The sequence below is a fragment of the Halichoerus grypus genome, chromosome 10 (assembly GCF_964656455.1).
Source record: "Halichoerus grypus chromosome 10, mHalGry1.hap1.1, whole genome shotgun sequence".
NCBI classification, from domain to species: Eukaryota; Metazoa; Chordata; class Mammalia; order Carnivora; family Phocidae; genus Halichoerus; species Halichoerus grypus.
The window spans coordinates 105,343,379-105,358,361 of record NC_135721.1 but is presented as its reverse complement, the minus strand read 5'-3'; the positions used below and the strand labels follow the sequence as shown (position 1 = coordinate 105,358,361).

The following is a 14,983-nucleotide window of genomic DNA, read 5'->3' as shown; positions in this document are numbered from 1 at the left end:
TTTTCTCATTAATGAATTAAATATAAGTGTGACACATGTTCATCAGCATATTGTAAAGTATAACTTGACCTTAATTATAATATCCTCGTTTGAGAAAAACAAATACATAGCTTATACACCCCCCACTTCCCTGTCCTGCACCCATAAAACACATCAAAATTAATCATAAGCATGGCTCAGAGTTTTTCTCAGTGTAAGTCCCCAGAAGGCACTAGACACAATAAATGAGCATTGATGCTAAAGTTAACATTAGTCATCCTCACAATATTGGCATGTTTTGTTTTAATTGCTCTCTAAAGTTGCTGATCGGACCAAAGGATATTTATTCCTGCAAGATAACAGACATGACAGCCTGAGAGTCACCAGCACCATAAAAACAGTTGGTTTCGTCCCACAGTATTTTATTGCTGTCGGTTCTATGCCTTCAGAAGGAGCATACACTTGTGAGTTTTCCACACTCCACAGCTCCCTGGTGTGCTCATTATTCCATCAGTCACATTACTTTTTCTTTGCTGGCCCCTAAAGACACTTGTCTTTACTGTCTGCCCTCTGAGAAATAACTGGAGTTAGAGACTGAGCTGGATGAAATTGTCATTTGCATAGGTTAAAAATGCCAAAATTAGCAATTTCATATGATTTGACCTGATCAGATCAAAGAATCAAAATGATGCTCTTCTTGGGATCTTCCAGTTTGAAATGAATTTATTTCCTATTTTGAATCACTAATCAGCCAAAAAAAAAAAAAAAAAGGACTGATTTAACACCTACTGTGCACAAAGCATTGTGGTAGATTCCAGGGATGACAAAGATATAAGTGCGCACCCTGCTTTGGAGGAGTTCACGCCTGGTTTGCAAGGCATGAATGATCTTATCTTCTATGAGATTGTGAGCTCTATGAAGGCAGAGGCTGTGATTCACTGTACTTTATTTTTCTGTGGACTCATCACATGGCAGATGTTCAATGAACCTTTGTTAAACAAGACAGTAGCGAAGTGGAAGGTAATGAGAGAAGCAAGAAGGAAAGGAAAGAAGGAGGGAGGAATGGGCACTAGTTAGAGAAGCTGCCAAGATGGATGTGTCACAGAAAAAAGGAAGACTATGAAAAAATTAGTTTTTTTTTAATTTATTTCTAATGAGTTTTATACTCCAAAATAGTTTTTAAAGCCATCTATTGAAATACCTTTGACTGTAAGTGGCATTGATTTTGGCTTGTTTCCAAAATGAAACCAGTCTGAAAGGATATATGCATTTCACCATAAATGAATTTTAAAACAAAGGCTTCAAGCACAGTAACCAAAGTGTTCTCATCAATGGTAGAGTGTTCGGAACAATCACTTTGTTAGGTGATGGTGATTTATTTGGAGGTACAAACTATGGCGTCTATTAAAAATTCACACAAACAAGGGTGCCTGGTGGGTTCGGTCACTGGGGCATGTGGCACTCAATCTCAGGGGTATGAGTTTGAGCCCCACATTGGGTATAGAGATTACTTAAAAATAAAGTCTTTAAAAAAAATTCACACAAGCTTAGCAGTATGAGGACCTTTATGTCCCGTTTCTTATTTCTAATGCATGAGACCTTCTTAACACTTTTTCCTTTTGTCATTATTGAAATTATCAAGGTATATGTTAGAGCTGACTTTTAAGAAGTTCATAGTCAAATTATTATTCCTATTTCCATTTGTTTAGGAAGATTTTTCTTTTTATAAAACCCAGCTCCACTCATCAAGACCCAATGACCAAATTTATTTTTTTAGTTTACTTATTCCTGGAAAATATTAAAGGCAATTTAGCTATAACGTTTCCAGAATTGGGAAAAATATTCATCAGTTATTTTGAGAAATTTATTGCATGTAAAAAGATTTACAGGGGCCCCTGCTCAGCCAGTTGTGTCCGACTCTTGATTTCAGCTTGGGCTATGATCTTGGGGGTCCCAGGACTGAGCCCCACATCGGGCTCCCTGCTCAGCGGGAAGCCTGCTTCTCCCTCTCCCACTCCCCCTGCTTGTGTTCGCTCTCTTGCTGTCTCTCTCTGTCAAATAAGTAAATAAAATCTTAAAAAAATACAAATATTATAGATTACATGACAATTTTTATCATATATTATTCCGCTAATACAAAGGTTACTAATCTAATTAAGGTTAATCTAATAAAGTTACTAAATGATTGCACCTTCATAAAAAAATTACACACACACACCCATTTTTTTTTTTTTTTCCTGGAAGCGTACACACCAAGATTGTAACAGCACCTAGGTCTGAAGAAAGAGTTAGGCATGTTTAGAAAAGTTTTAGTTTTCCTTTCTGTTTATTTCATTGCCTAATTTTTTTTCAGTGAACATATAACACTATTATGTTAATACAAAACTCTTTCAACAAGAAGAAAGAAATGCTACCCTCCAGGGTTTACAAGTAACATCTCCACTGCTCACAAATGTGCTGGAGTTTTTGAGGCTCTGAATGTTAAGGATGAAGAAACAAACTGTGGTAATGGATCAAAATAGTGAGGATGGCCTCTCTGGGCATTCCATAAAGATTACTGCGATAAAGATAAAGGATTATCTCAATATGTAGCATTAGTCACTTCAGAAATGTTACAACAAAAGCAAAAATTCTAAATAGGAGCCAAGTAAACTAAAGTGTGAGTCATATTTCTTCCATTTGAAGTAAAGTCATTCTAAATACGAAATTTAAAGACCTCCTTGTTTATGAGCATTTGGTTTTTTATTTCTAGGACAGACTCATTTGTGGTCATCTGTAGTTCCTGTTTCAGAGAAAAAGATCATTAATTGAAAACACTTCCACTTCATTTTAAATAATAAAACCACTCGTGAATAACTTTTTTTATTATAAAAGGAACATGTAGGGGCACCTGAGTGGCTCTGTCGGTGAAGCGTCTGCCTTCGGCTCAGGTCATGATCCCAGGGTCCTGGGATAGAGCCCCGCATCGGGCTCCCTGTTCATCAAGGGGGTCTGCTTCTCCCTCTCCCACTGCCCCTCACCCTCCTCCTGCTCATGCTCTCTCTTGCTGTCTCTCTCTGATAAAGATAGATTTTCCTAAAATCTTAAAAAAAAAAAGTAATATATATACAAAGCAGAAAATTTGGAAATTCACTCCTAATTGTATTACCCAGAGATAAGCACTAATAACATTTAATGTCCATCCATAAAGTTGATAACCATTTTTAATTTAAAAACAAGAGATTGGTGTTTAGGTATTTAAATCCTCTGAATGTCAGTGAGGTTCATGTAAATACATTTTTCTCCAGTATCTGTGGCATTGGGAGATAATTGTTGTGAAATAACGTAATCCTTGACTATTATTATCCATGTTAAAATGCAACTGTGGCTATGGTCTTCTACTTTGGATGCACCAGAGTTTTCTGGAAAAAAAAAAAAAAGTTCAAGCAGCATGATACCAGCAACCCATAGAATGGACTCATTCACATTCTTCTTAACTCTTCATTTCCTCCAGGACAGATATCAGTGGATGGCTTTATGCGCTATCTGAGTGGAGAAGAAAATGGAGTCGTTTCGCCTGAGAAACTGGATTTGAATGAAGATATGTCTCAGCCCCTTTCTCACTATTTCATCAATTCCTCACACAACACCTACCTCACAGGTACGAATTCATAGTTCTCTGACAATGACTTTAGCCAGTCTCACCAAATTTCACCAACCTCTACTTTCTGTTGTTCAGAAGGGAAGGTGTGTTTTCTTTCATTTCCTATGAATGCCTCTGAGAACTGAGCTCTGGGACCAGAGGTTCTGCCTGTAAGAGGCAATATCACTTCTTCACAACATATCTCTTCCCCAGTTTTTAAGTCTTCTGAAATGTATCATATCTGGTATCTTTGGGCCAATGGAATTTTTGTGTAACTGAATTTCTTCAGTGAACTTCAAGCCGTTTGCAATACTACCTAGTTCTCTGGACTGTGTTCATGTACAGGAAAGTACTAAAGCATACATAACTTACGTTCAAGGCAAATAGCTAATTTTGTTCAAGGTGGAGTAGGGCTTTAGATGTAAACAAATTTAACCCTTAATGACAACCTATACTTCATTGTAAATACTATAATAATGGAGGAAAAAGCAACAGTGTGCTTCCAAATGTGATCCTAAATTGAGCATTGCCATGGTTTTTAGCAGATTATTAAATAGAAACGCAAGGGGCGCCTGGGTGTCTCAGTCAGTTAAGCACCTGCCTTTGGCTCAGGTCATGATCCCAGGGTTCTCAGATGGAGCCCCCACAATGGGCTCCCTGCTCAGCGGGGAGTCTGCTTCTCCCTCTCCCTCTGCTCCTCCCCCTGCTTGTGTTCTGTCGCTTGTGCTATCTTGCTGGCATTCTCTCTCTCTCAAATAAATAAATAAAATCTTAAATAAATAAAAAAATAAATAGAAAAACATGAAAATCCATATATACATACATATCATCTCAACTTAGTTTAAAATTAACATTTTTAATAAATACAGATTTTAATAAAGCTAAAAGCGTTTTTATAATCAAAATACATTTCTTGCAGAAAACTTTTTGTATGGCAGATTTCTAATTACCAGCCTTGAAAAGACTTTGTAAAGGATCTATGTTTAAAAAAAAAAGGCTTTTTAAAAAACCATGTCACTCTCCTACTTCCAACACTCCATTACCCAAATTAATATAAGATAGCCAGACTTGAAGACCCACAATGCAACCAAAGTCTCATTTGGTATGTGTAAGTTGTAGTTGCCCCCCATGCCTTGGGAGAGGCTTAGACGCGCCCATGGCTTCTTGCCTAGGGGCATGTGGTTTGTGTTGCAGGGTAGACCAGCAAAACTATGAACATAATGACAAGGGAGATCCAGGCACTGTATATTCAGGGGTGTCCAAGAGTATCTCACAGATTTGGTTATATGGCAGATAAGCAGTTCTTTCATCTAAATTCCTTAAGGAGATCCATTCATCCCAGCACAAATGTATGTTTTATTGGTATCAAATCGGGCATTGGCCTGGTATCCCACACTTGGTGAAAAAATAGCTTAGAATAAAAATGACCCTTTGACAGAGAGAACAAAGTAGCCTCCTGTCAGCGAGAGTGGGCTGTCTCAGGATGCTTTCATATAATCTGAGAGCATCTAATCAGAACCACATAGTCTGAGTTCTGGTCAGTCAAAGTGCAACTTGTACATTCTTCATAAAAACTGGGTGGCTCTCAGGCTACTCACAGCCCATTTTGTTTCAATTGACATTATCTACAGGGAGAGATACATGCCAAAAATTGACTGGATTCATGTTTGGTTCATCCTAAACTCTATTCCTGTCATTTCTTGTTGCATAACAAATCACTTGAAAATTCAGTGGCATAAAACACCCACCATATTATTTTGATCCATTTTCTGTATGTGAAGAATTCAGATAGGGCACAAGAGGAGATGGCTTCTCTCTCTTTCCTGGTGTCTTGGGCTTCAGCTGCCAAATAAGTGCCTGGGGGTAATGCAAACACATTGGGTGCTAGAATCATCTGGATGCTTCTCCAACATGTCTGGAACTTGAGCTCAGTTACGACTCCTGATCTTTTTGCCTATAAGAGGCCTCACCATGTAGCTTGGGCTTCCTCACAGCATGGCATTCCAGGGTAGGTAGACTTCTTACCTGGCAGGTCATGGCTGCAACAACAAATGTCCCAAAGAACAAGAAGGAAGCTTAATTGCCTTATTTTACTTCACCTCTAAAGTTCTGTTTGGTCACTTCTTTATTTGTCAGTCACAAACCCACCTAGATTCAAAGGGAGAAAACACACACCATTGCTCTCATTGGGAGGAGTGTCAAAAGATTTTTAATTTTTTATCTTCTCGGGGCACCTGGGTGGCTCAGTCGTTAAGCGTCTGCCTTCGGCTCAGGTCATGATCCCAGGGTCCTGGGATCGAGCCCCGCATCGGGCTCCCTGCTCCGTGGGAAGCCTGCTTCTCCCTCTCCCACTCACCCTTCATATGTTCCCTCTCTCGCTGTGTAGACTCTCTCTGTCAAATAAATAAACAATAATAAAAAAAATTATCTTCTCAGGGAAATCTTAATCTTATTTGGTACCATTGACCAATTTGGCATTCTGGTGAAATCTATGAACCCTTGTAAGAGTAGTGTTAAATGCATAAAATAAAATATATAGGATGAAAGAAGAGATAATTTCCAACAAAATATTTTTATCAAATATTAAAAAACAAATTTGTGATAAAATAATATGTATTTCTATGAGCACAATTTAAATACTAGCATAAAGACTATGATATGACTCTTTGCAACAATGGAACATGATATGAAAATATCTGTGATTTCTCCTCATGTCAGAGTCACAGTTCTGCTTGTACTGTTGTGATTTGTGACCTGCATTTATAACTGAAGAGATTATTAAATTTTACATAGAGGTTTAAATTAAAGACATAATCTTTTTTCTCATCCAAGTTTGAGGAAGTCGACAACCTCAATTAAGATCTTTCACTTGATAATGTCCTAAACAATATAACTGTAACGACTGGCAAATGATGGCATCTTGCATTTATCATATACTTAGGACCACAAGATTCTTAAAATACATAAATACATGTTCAGCTAAATTTTGGACATAGTATGTGGTTTCATCTGCTTGGAAGTCATGATATGCAGTAATTTTACCAATAGTCCTTTTTAACTCCAAAAATTCCTTCCAACTGATGTGTTTACATTCATTAGTATCTATATTATTTTTCATATAATAAATGAAGCAATGGTAGCAAAATGATTGAATAATAAGACTGATTGGATACACAGTCTATTTGTTTTATTTTCTCTCAGAATATATTCTTTCTGCTTATCTTTATGGATTTATGATTTTTAGATTTTATGTAGGTTCACCAACCACAGCCACTGTTCTCTTTTTGATACTCAAATTGTCTCAGCTTTGGTCTATGGGACCATTTTTTAGGCTGACTTCTATAGTCTCTTGACATGACCCATTGCTCTTTGAAAATGTCCTTTCTTTCTGGCACATAAAGATCTTCAGGCTCACCTTGTTCCTTTCTGCACCACCATGGAATCAGACTTTTCCCCCAAATGACCTCTGGTTTCCTTCAGTGGAAAAAAAAAAATTGTACGTGTAACAGCAATTTGAACCCTGTACTATGGAACATTGTTTCTGGACCGTTTCAGTGAACAAAGCAAGAAAAGATACATTTGTGTCTGAACTGTGCCAGTTCACAGAACTATCTTCATTCCTATCTTCTAATTTATTTAAATTCCTGATTCTATAACTGTGCTTTCTTTATCAATCTTGATACCTATGAAATTATACATAATTAATTCATTTGCTTTACTAAGAACACAATAATAGCTCCAAGAAAATTATTTGGTATCAGGAGGAACAATAAAACTACAGAATACTGTTCAGTTTTTCTCTGCAATTCCTTTTTGTTGTTTTTAACTGCATTTCATTAAGGACTCAGTCCAGCGAATTTCTTCCAGAGTCACTCATTCACCTTTCCTCTGAATAACTTGGTAAGCACAGATGTGTTTGAAGATTTGGCTTCATTGTGTTGGCTTGGTTTTGGGGTGTTAGCATATTAATAGCTAATAGTTATCAGTAGTTGGAGTTTTCAGCTATTAGGAAAGAAGGGTCTACTCTCTTTTTTGATGAAGAAAGAGCTCAAATAGCTGTCTCCAATTTCAGTACAAAGGTTTCATACCACCACCACCTGATACACATGATTTCTGACCAAGTAAACCAATTCTCTCTCCAATTATTCAATTTCTCATAGTATTAGAATCACATATTTTCAAATATTTAGGTTTCAAACTCTGTTGTCTATGTAAACCATGTTCTGATCTTTATGGGCTTTTTTTTTTTTAACTTGCTCACTTTTCTGAGCCATATATTATTTTACTGAGGTTTGCCTTATATAAATCCACATTTTCACAATATCACCTTATCCCAATACCAGTCAAAATTTTTCATTTTCCTACAGGGGATTAAAAAGAAGATTCCATAAACAAACTGAGGGTTGCTGGAGTGGTGGGGGGTGGGAGGGATGGGGTGGCTGGGTGATAGACATTGGGGAGGGTATGTGCTGTGGTGAGCGCTGTGAATTGTGTAAGACTGTTGAATCACAGACCTGTACCTCTGAAACAAAAAGTACATTATATGTTAAAAGAAGAAGAAGATAGCAGGAAGGGGAAAATGAAGGGGGGGGAAATCGGAGGGGGAGACGAACCATGAGAGACTATGGACTCTGAGAAACAAACTGAGGGTTCTAGAGGGGAGGGGGGTGGGGGGATGGGTTAGCCTGGTGATGGGTATTAAAGAGGGCATGTACTGAATGGAGCACTGGGTGTTATATGCAAACAATGAATCATGGAACACTACATCAAAAACTAATGATGTAATGTATGGTGATTAACATAACATAATAAAAAAAAAAAGAGTTAAGTGCTCCATCAGATTTTGTTGTTGTTGTGGGGACGATTGAAATACATATACTTTAAAACAAAATTAAACATGTCAAATTAAAAAAAAAGAAGAAGATTCCATATAATTAACAAAAAAAATGTACATATAAATTCTAATATGGGCTCTGGATGTTTTGTCTGAAATTCTCTTTTGACTTATTGGTAAAATGTAGTTTTACTTCATATGATATTATTAGTATCCTTACTTTAATTGTAGATAAACCTAATGTAGAACTCTAATGTAGAACTCTCCCAGAGGCGTTTGGGTAAAATATAAACATTGATGATATAGAAATTCAAACTTCCCAAAGCCAATTAATGATATTATGAAATAAAGTTATAACCTATGTATAACCCAGTAGAATCCAATTAAGTGTTAAAATCAATACCCAGGAAATGAGATTTTGTATTTTCTAGGCATTTCCAGAACAAGTAGAAACTTTTTTCTGTAGAAATGTTATTTCATATAAAGGGTATTTGATGGAAAAAGGAGTTTCCCTACTCAAATGAGTTTTTAAAATGCTAGGTACAAAGGTTGGCATCTATTGCAGTATGTTTTGAATATAGGAAAAAAGCTTATAGATTCACAATCATTAAGGTTATGATCAACCCTCTTCTCCCACTGTTACCACCCTACTTATTTTCCTGGAGCACATTATGAACTAGTATTCCTGAGAAATGCTAGTCTGGATTCAAATAAGGAGGATTTTGATATTTGGAATGTTGTCTTTCGAGCATTCAAAGGAACTATAAAAATTAAATATACAGTATGAAAACCAATCAATTTAGCAAGTGTTATTATTATTATGTCTATTTCTTTACTCATTATTGCCCCTTTGTTGACCATCAAGATGCCCAAAAGGAAAAATAAATAGGATCTTTGAGAGAAATGTATGCACAGAACGAGTTGATTTTTAATTATGATGGTCATTTTTCTAGGGTTTTGGATAGTCTTGGCAGTACATCAAGTAGTGATTATGTTTTAAATTATTGTTTTTCCTTGAGGAATCCACCCTTATGACTCGAAACAAAATTCTCTCAGGACAGAACAGTGTGCACTCATTTCAACCTATACTTTTTCAGCTCTTCATAAATCTTCCCATATTCCAATCCATTTGGGAGATAATGGCTCCAAATTCATGGACAAAGCGAAGTAGTGTATCTCTGAATAATTAACATCCTCATTCAGCTTAGAAAAAAAATAGATTTGAGATTTTTGTTATCCTCTGATGAATTAAATAATCTGATTGAATATATCAAATAATTATACAACTCCTCTTCCCACATATATGCTCTGGACTGCAGAAAAGTTCTAGAAGTAATTCAAGGCATAGTTTTACCCTTGTCTGTACCCTTGTACACCCAGACTGAGCGTCACTCTCTGCTTTCCCATCTCTCTGACCCTTTTAACCCTTAGCATATGTACCCTTTTATAACTTAGTTTTGGTTTAAAACACACACAAACCTATGAAAGTTAAGTGGTAGAATAGAAAGAGATCACATTTAGCAAACAGACCACATTCAAATCTTCCTTTAAGTAAATTAACTCTTCTAAGCCTTAGTTTCTTCATTTGTAAAATGAAGATAAATTGAGACAGCCAGAATATTTTTGGCCACAAGTAATAGGATACTGTTACTTAATGACTTAAATGTTAAGGAATTTATTACCAATCACAGCAAGAAGTCCAGAAGCAGAGTGGTTGAGGGTTGGTTAAATCAAAAATTCACTGATGTCATCAGAGACCCAGACGCTTTCTGTCTCTTTGCTCCCCTTATGGTTGCAAGATGCTTGGGCACCCTGAGCATTGCCTCCCTATGAAATAAGAGCCACACGTGGCACAGGGCTGGTCCCTGTCTTGTGGCCCTTTGTACAAGTGAGGTGCCTCCCCACCCTGTAGCCTTCCCTTTATGGTCTATTAGATATAGCCCAGAGCTACACCACACAGCAATGCCCACATTAATCACTAATGTGGGCCACAGAACTCCTGTGCATGAGTAGGAAGAATTAAGATTTACCCCAGGACTGAGGAAGGGATCCTGAAGCATATCAGAACCTTAATTAAATAGAATCTAAACAGAATTCCATTGGTGAGGAGAAAGAGAAAGAAGAGAAAGAAATGGAAAACAGAAGTGCAAGGTTGGGGTGAGAGTTTAAACTCCCTGGCGCATGAGAACATCTCCTTTATGTGTACTTACCTACCTACCTAGATGGGTAAGGGTAAGGAATAGGTCTCATGTCAGTTTTGCATCCCCAGGAACCAGTGTTTTGCCTCCCACAGAGGACATGTTTGGGAACGTGCACAGGCCCTAGTGGTGAGGCTTCTATAATCAGTAAGGCATATGCTGAAGGTTTCTTCCCCACTTTCTCACCTAAGCTGCCTTATAGCAATTGGATCCATGTTGAAGACAACTTCATGGTCTCCCTGGGGCAGTTGGCAGGTACTATAGGAGAGACATCAGATCAAACTCATGCCCCTAGAAATGAATAACACATCCTTTATATTTTGGACAGTTTCCTCAACTGTAACTGTGGGATTAGGTGACCTGAATGGCTGACACAGCTTTGAGAGCAAAGGAGAAATAGTTCCCATCTCCATTTATTGAAGGAGCTACTGTTTATTGAAGAAGGCCACTAAATTAACAAATGCATCACGTTCTGGAAACTTTTTGCATGGAGGTTGAAAAGAAGACAATACATAATGATAACTGTAAATATAGACAATATCTCAGAAGCCTGTGTTAATAGAGGGGTTGTTACTTCAATTTTCTGGTCTCTTCCATCCATGGATGCCTTGGGTAATCTTAGACAAAGACATTGGATGTAGCCAACTGACCAAAATGAATGCAGTCAAGTGAGCAGTTGCAGAGCTATGACTTGGGGCAGTATTATGAATTAATCTGAGTTGGAGCTTTGGCTCCCAAGTTCAATCATGGACTTGGAATGTACTCCAGAGGGTATTCACAGCCAGGCAGAGGTGAGGTCAGATACTAGTTTCAGAAATAACAAGGGTTGAGGGACTCATGACATATCATTAATCCCAACCCCAGGCAATTCCCTGGCCCCAGAAGCTGTATTTATTGGAAGTAATCAAATGGAAATATAATGGGTGGGTGGGATATAATAATGAGGAGTTAGGAATGTTAGGGAAGAAAAATAAACTAGGTTTGAGGATTTATGCAGAAAAGGAGGAAATAATGGAGAATATTAATACCTATTTGGGAAAAAAAACCTCCATAAATGAAGGAAAACACACAGGAAACCTAACATACATGCCAAGGAATAGGACAATTTTAGGTAAATGTGAGTTTTCTTAAAATATTCTTTCTTTGGGAGACTTCCATTTCTAATAAAGAGTATTCATTTTAAAATTGAACAACCGTTGATTTTGGAAAGATTCTTTTGGGCTTAGGTGTTGGGCAATAAACACAACATAGACACACACACACTCTCTCTCTCTCTCTCTCTCATCTTCCATTTTTTTAGTGTTTTTTTCTTCAAATTCCTTTGCATCTCATAAACCCAACCCCATGCCTTACCGTGTCTTTAAAAACATTAACTGATCAACATTCAGAAATGGCATCAAATTCCTCTTACTCTTTGAATGATTAAAAAAAATTGCACGCAAATCCAAAGAAATGTTTCTAGAAATTTTTTGAATCTTGTATGACTGAAACTCTAGGATGGATTAGGCATTTATCTACTTTATTCTACCATTAAACTTTATCTAGCTTATAAATCCATGTCAACTTCCCTACTGAAGTTAGAAATGCTCAACCACCAATTAATGAAATAGACTCCAGAAACCTTGATGGTAGTGCAGTCAGTAATACACTTAGACAATTTTCTAGATAGTACACAAGAAAATCTGCTCTACTCTTTAATAACGTACAATTTTCTGCAGGAGCTAGGATTTTTAATGAGTTAACCAAATATTATTTGAATCCTTCACTTCCTTTAGCTAAAGTAGCCCTCCCTTAAGCTTAAAAATCACATAAATTACTACCTTTTCTCCTCACTCTCACTGTCCCCTCCCCCTTTTCTACTGCAGGAGAGACCTTTATTACAACAAACTTTGAGGCAATTATAGATGGCAAATTGATTATCTAGCATCAGGAACTTTCTAGATTACTTTGTCAGCATTTCTTCTTTCGCAAACACATTTGTGTGTTTAAAATGCCCTATTTTTTCAGCAGAGAAAAGTGATTATGGAAACCTACTTAATCAGCCTTTCATGCATTTACTAGGGCTCTGTAAAACTCAAGAATGTCATCCTTTTGTTATGCTGATGTTTGGGTGTTGTGACGTGCATATAAAAATAAAATTAAGCCAACAAGCTTAATCCCATTTTCTTTGTCCTGTATGTCTCCACCAGGCAGACCTTGTCTATTTCAAAGTCATTTTGACAGTTTTCATCAGTATGTCATTTTTTTAACTATTTAAAGAATGAGGGAGACTTAATAGAGTAGAAATCAGAGAAAATCTTTAATGTGAAAAACCAATAACTTCCATCTGTGTGTTGATGGTGGGCCTGTCTTGAAAGTTATTTATTATTAATCTTTAAAAAATAACTTATCAAGAAGTGAGTACCTTCCAATAACTACTTAAATGAAATAGGAAGAGTTTGGCTTCCATTCCTGCCCTCAGACTTCACAAGTGCCTTGATTATTACAATTCTTACCACTTTACTAGAGGATTTCAGTTCTCTTCACAAAGGTTTTAAATTTTGAGGAAGTATATCTATATTTTTTTTTCTCTGTTGCTTGTTTTTGGTGTCATATCTACAAAACCATTGCCTAATCCAGGTCACAAAGATTTACCCCTATGTTTTCTTCTAAGAGTTTCATAGTTTTATGTCTTATATTTGGGAGCTTAATCTATTTTGGGTTAACTTTTTTTTTGTTTATGATGTGAATGGGGATCGAACTTCATTATTTTGCATGTGGCTATCCAGTTGTCCTAGCACCATTTGTTGAAAATATGATGCTTTCTGCAATGAATTGTCTTGGCACCTTTGTTGTAAATCAACTGATGATAAATGTGAAGGTTTATTTCTGTACTCTCAGTTCTATTCCATTGATCTGTATGTATGTCCTTGTGCCAGTAACACACTGTCTTGTAGTTTTGTAGTTAAGTTTTGAAATCGGGAAATGTACGTCCTCCAACTTTGTTCTCATTTTTCAAGGTTGTTTTGGCCATTTGGGGTCCTTTACATTTCTGTAGGAATTTTAGAATCAGCTTGTTAATTTACGTTAAAAAGCCAACCAGGAGCTCAATAGGAATTGAACTTGCAAATAAATTTGGGCAGCAGTGCTATCTTAGCAACGTTGTCTTCTGTTCCATGAACATGGTTTGTCTTTCCATTTATTTAGGTCTTCTTTAATTTTTTTTAACCCTGCTTTATATTTATTAGAGAATATGTTTATCACTTTTTTGGTTACATTTAAATCTATTCCTACAAATGTATTCCATTTTTGAAAAGAGAATGTTTAACTTTTCTAAGCATTTGTGCCTTGGACAAACATGAGAGTATGGTTGATCTATAACAGAATAGCCTTAAAGACTCAGACTAAAAGATTGAGTTTTGAGTTATAATCCTGGAACTTCCACTTACCAGCTTTGGAAACTTGGGCACATGAGCTGCTCTCTGCCATTTGCATTATCTGAAAATAAATATTTAAAAAATAAAGGTAGTTACACAAGAGAGATTTTTACAAAGATTAAATGTAGTAATACATGTAAAGTTAGAAGAACTATACTTGGCGCAGGGTAAGCAGTTAGGAAACATAAGTTGTTGTTATTGTTACAATGCTCTTTTTCTTCTACTTTTCTCTTCCCTAAAACTACTGCTAGGCAGCCACAATTAGATTTGGGATTATGTCACTAACTTCTGGTATGTTGAGGCAGATGGTTGAGACCAACTACACAAGTTCCTGAACTCTTTATTCTCCCATTGTTGAAAAAATTTTTTAGGAAGCCACCAATGTCTTCCTTGCTTTGTACGATTCTAAGGATCATTTTGTTGGTGTTTTACAGCTGGCCAGTTGGCTGGAAACTCCTCTGTCGAGATGTATCGCCAAGTGCTCCTGTCTGGTTGTCGCTGTGTGGAGTTGGACTGCTGGAAGGGACGGACTGCTGAAGAGGAACCAGTCATCACCCATGGGTTCACCATGACAACTGAAATATCCTTCAAGGTAGAGTGAATGAATATTGCTAACAGAAGAAACCAGGGAGACCTGAACCCTTTTGGGTAAAGCCTCCTAAGGTAGAAAGTCCCAGTGGTTATAATTAAGTCCATAGGCTATTAATCATTTTTGCAATTTCAGAGGCTAAAATTTAGTAGTGTATTTGTGGGTAATTAGCATCATGTCGTAGGGAGCTGTGGTGTTTCAGAAAAAATGCCTTAGAGAGGACTTACAGGATTTGGGCTTATATTAGGTGATTTGGGGGAGGGTTCAAGAAAGTAAGGTTTTGCTATAGATTGGGTACTATCAATAAGCAGAAATAATCCTGTGACTAGGTATCTTAATAAATCC

General features: G+C 36.8%; 1 protein-coding gene across 5 annotated transcripts in view; it reads left to right on the top strand.

Annotated features, from left to right (window-relative positions):
- Window positions 1-14,983, top strand: part of PLCB1 (phospholipase C beta 1) — a 663,588-nt gene that overhangs the window by 482,535 nt on the left and 166,070 nt on the right. For all 5 annotated transcript variants that reach the window (XR_013441954.1, XM_036122370.2, XM_036122371.2 and 2 more), the window contains exons 10-11: window positions 3,473-3,619; window positions 14,484-14,641. Coding sequence is in view for 4 of the 5 variants with exons in the window: in XM_036122370.2 (XP_035978263.1) it covers window positions 3,473-3,619; window positions 14,484-14,641 (305 nt within the window). In the remaining variant the exon portion in view is untranslated. The remainder of the gene's footprint in view (window positions 1-3,472; window positions 3,620-14,483; window positions 14,642-14,983) is intronic.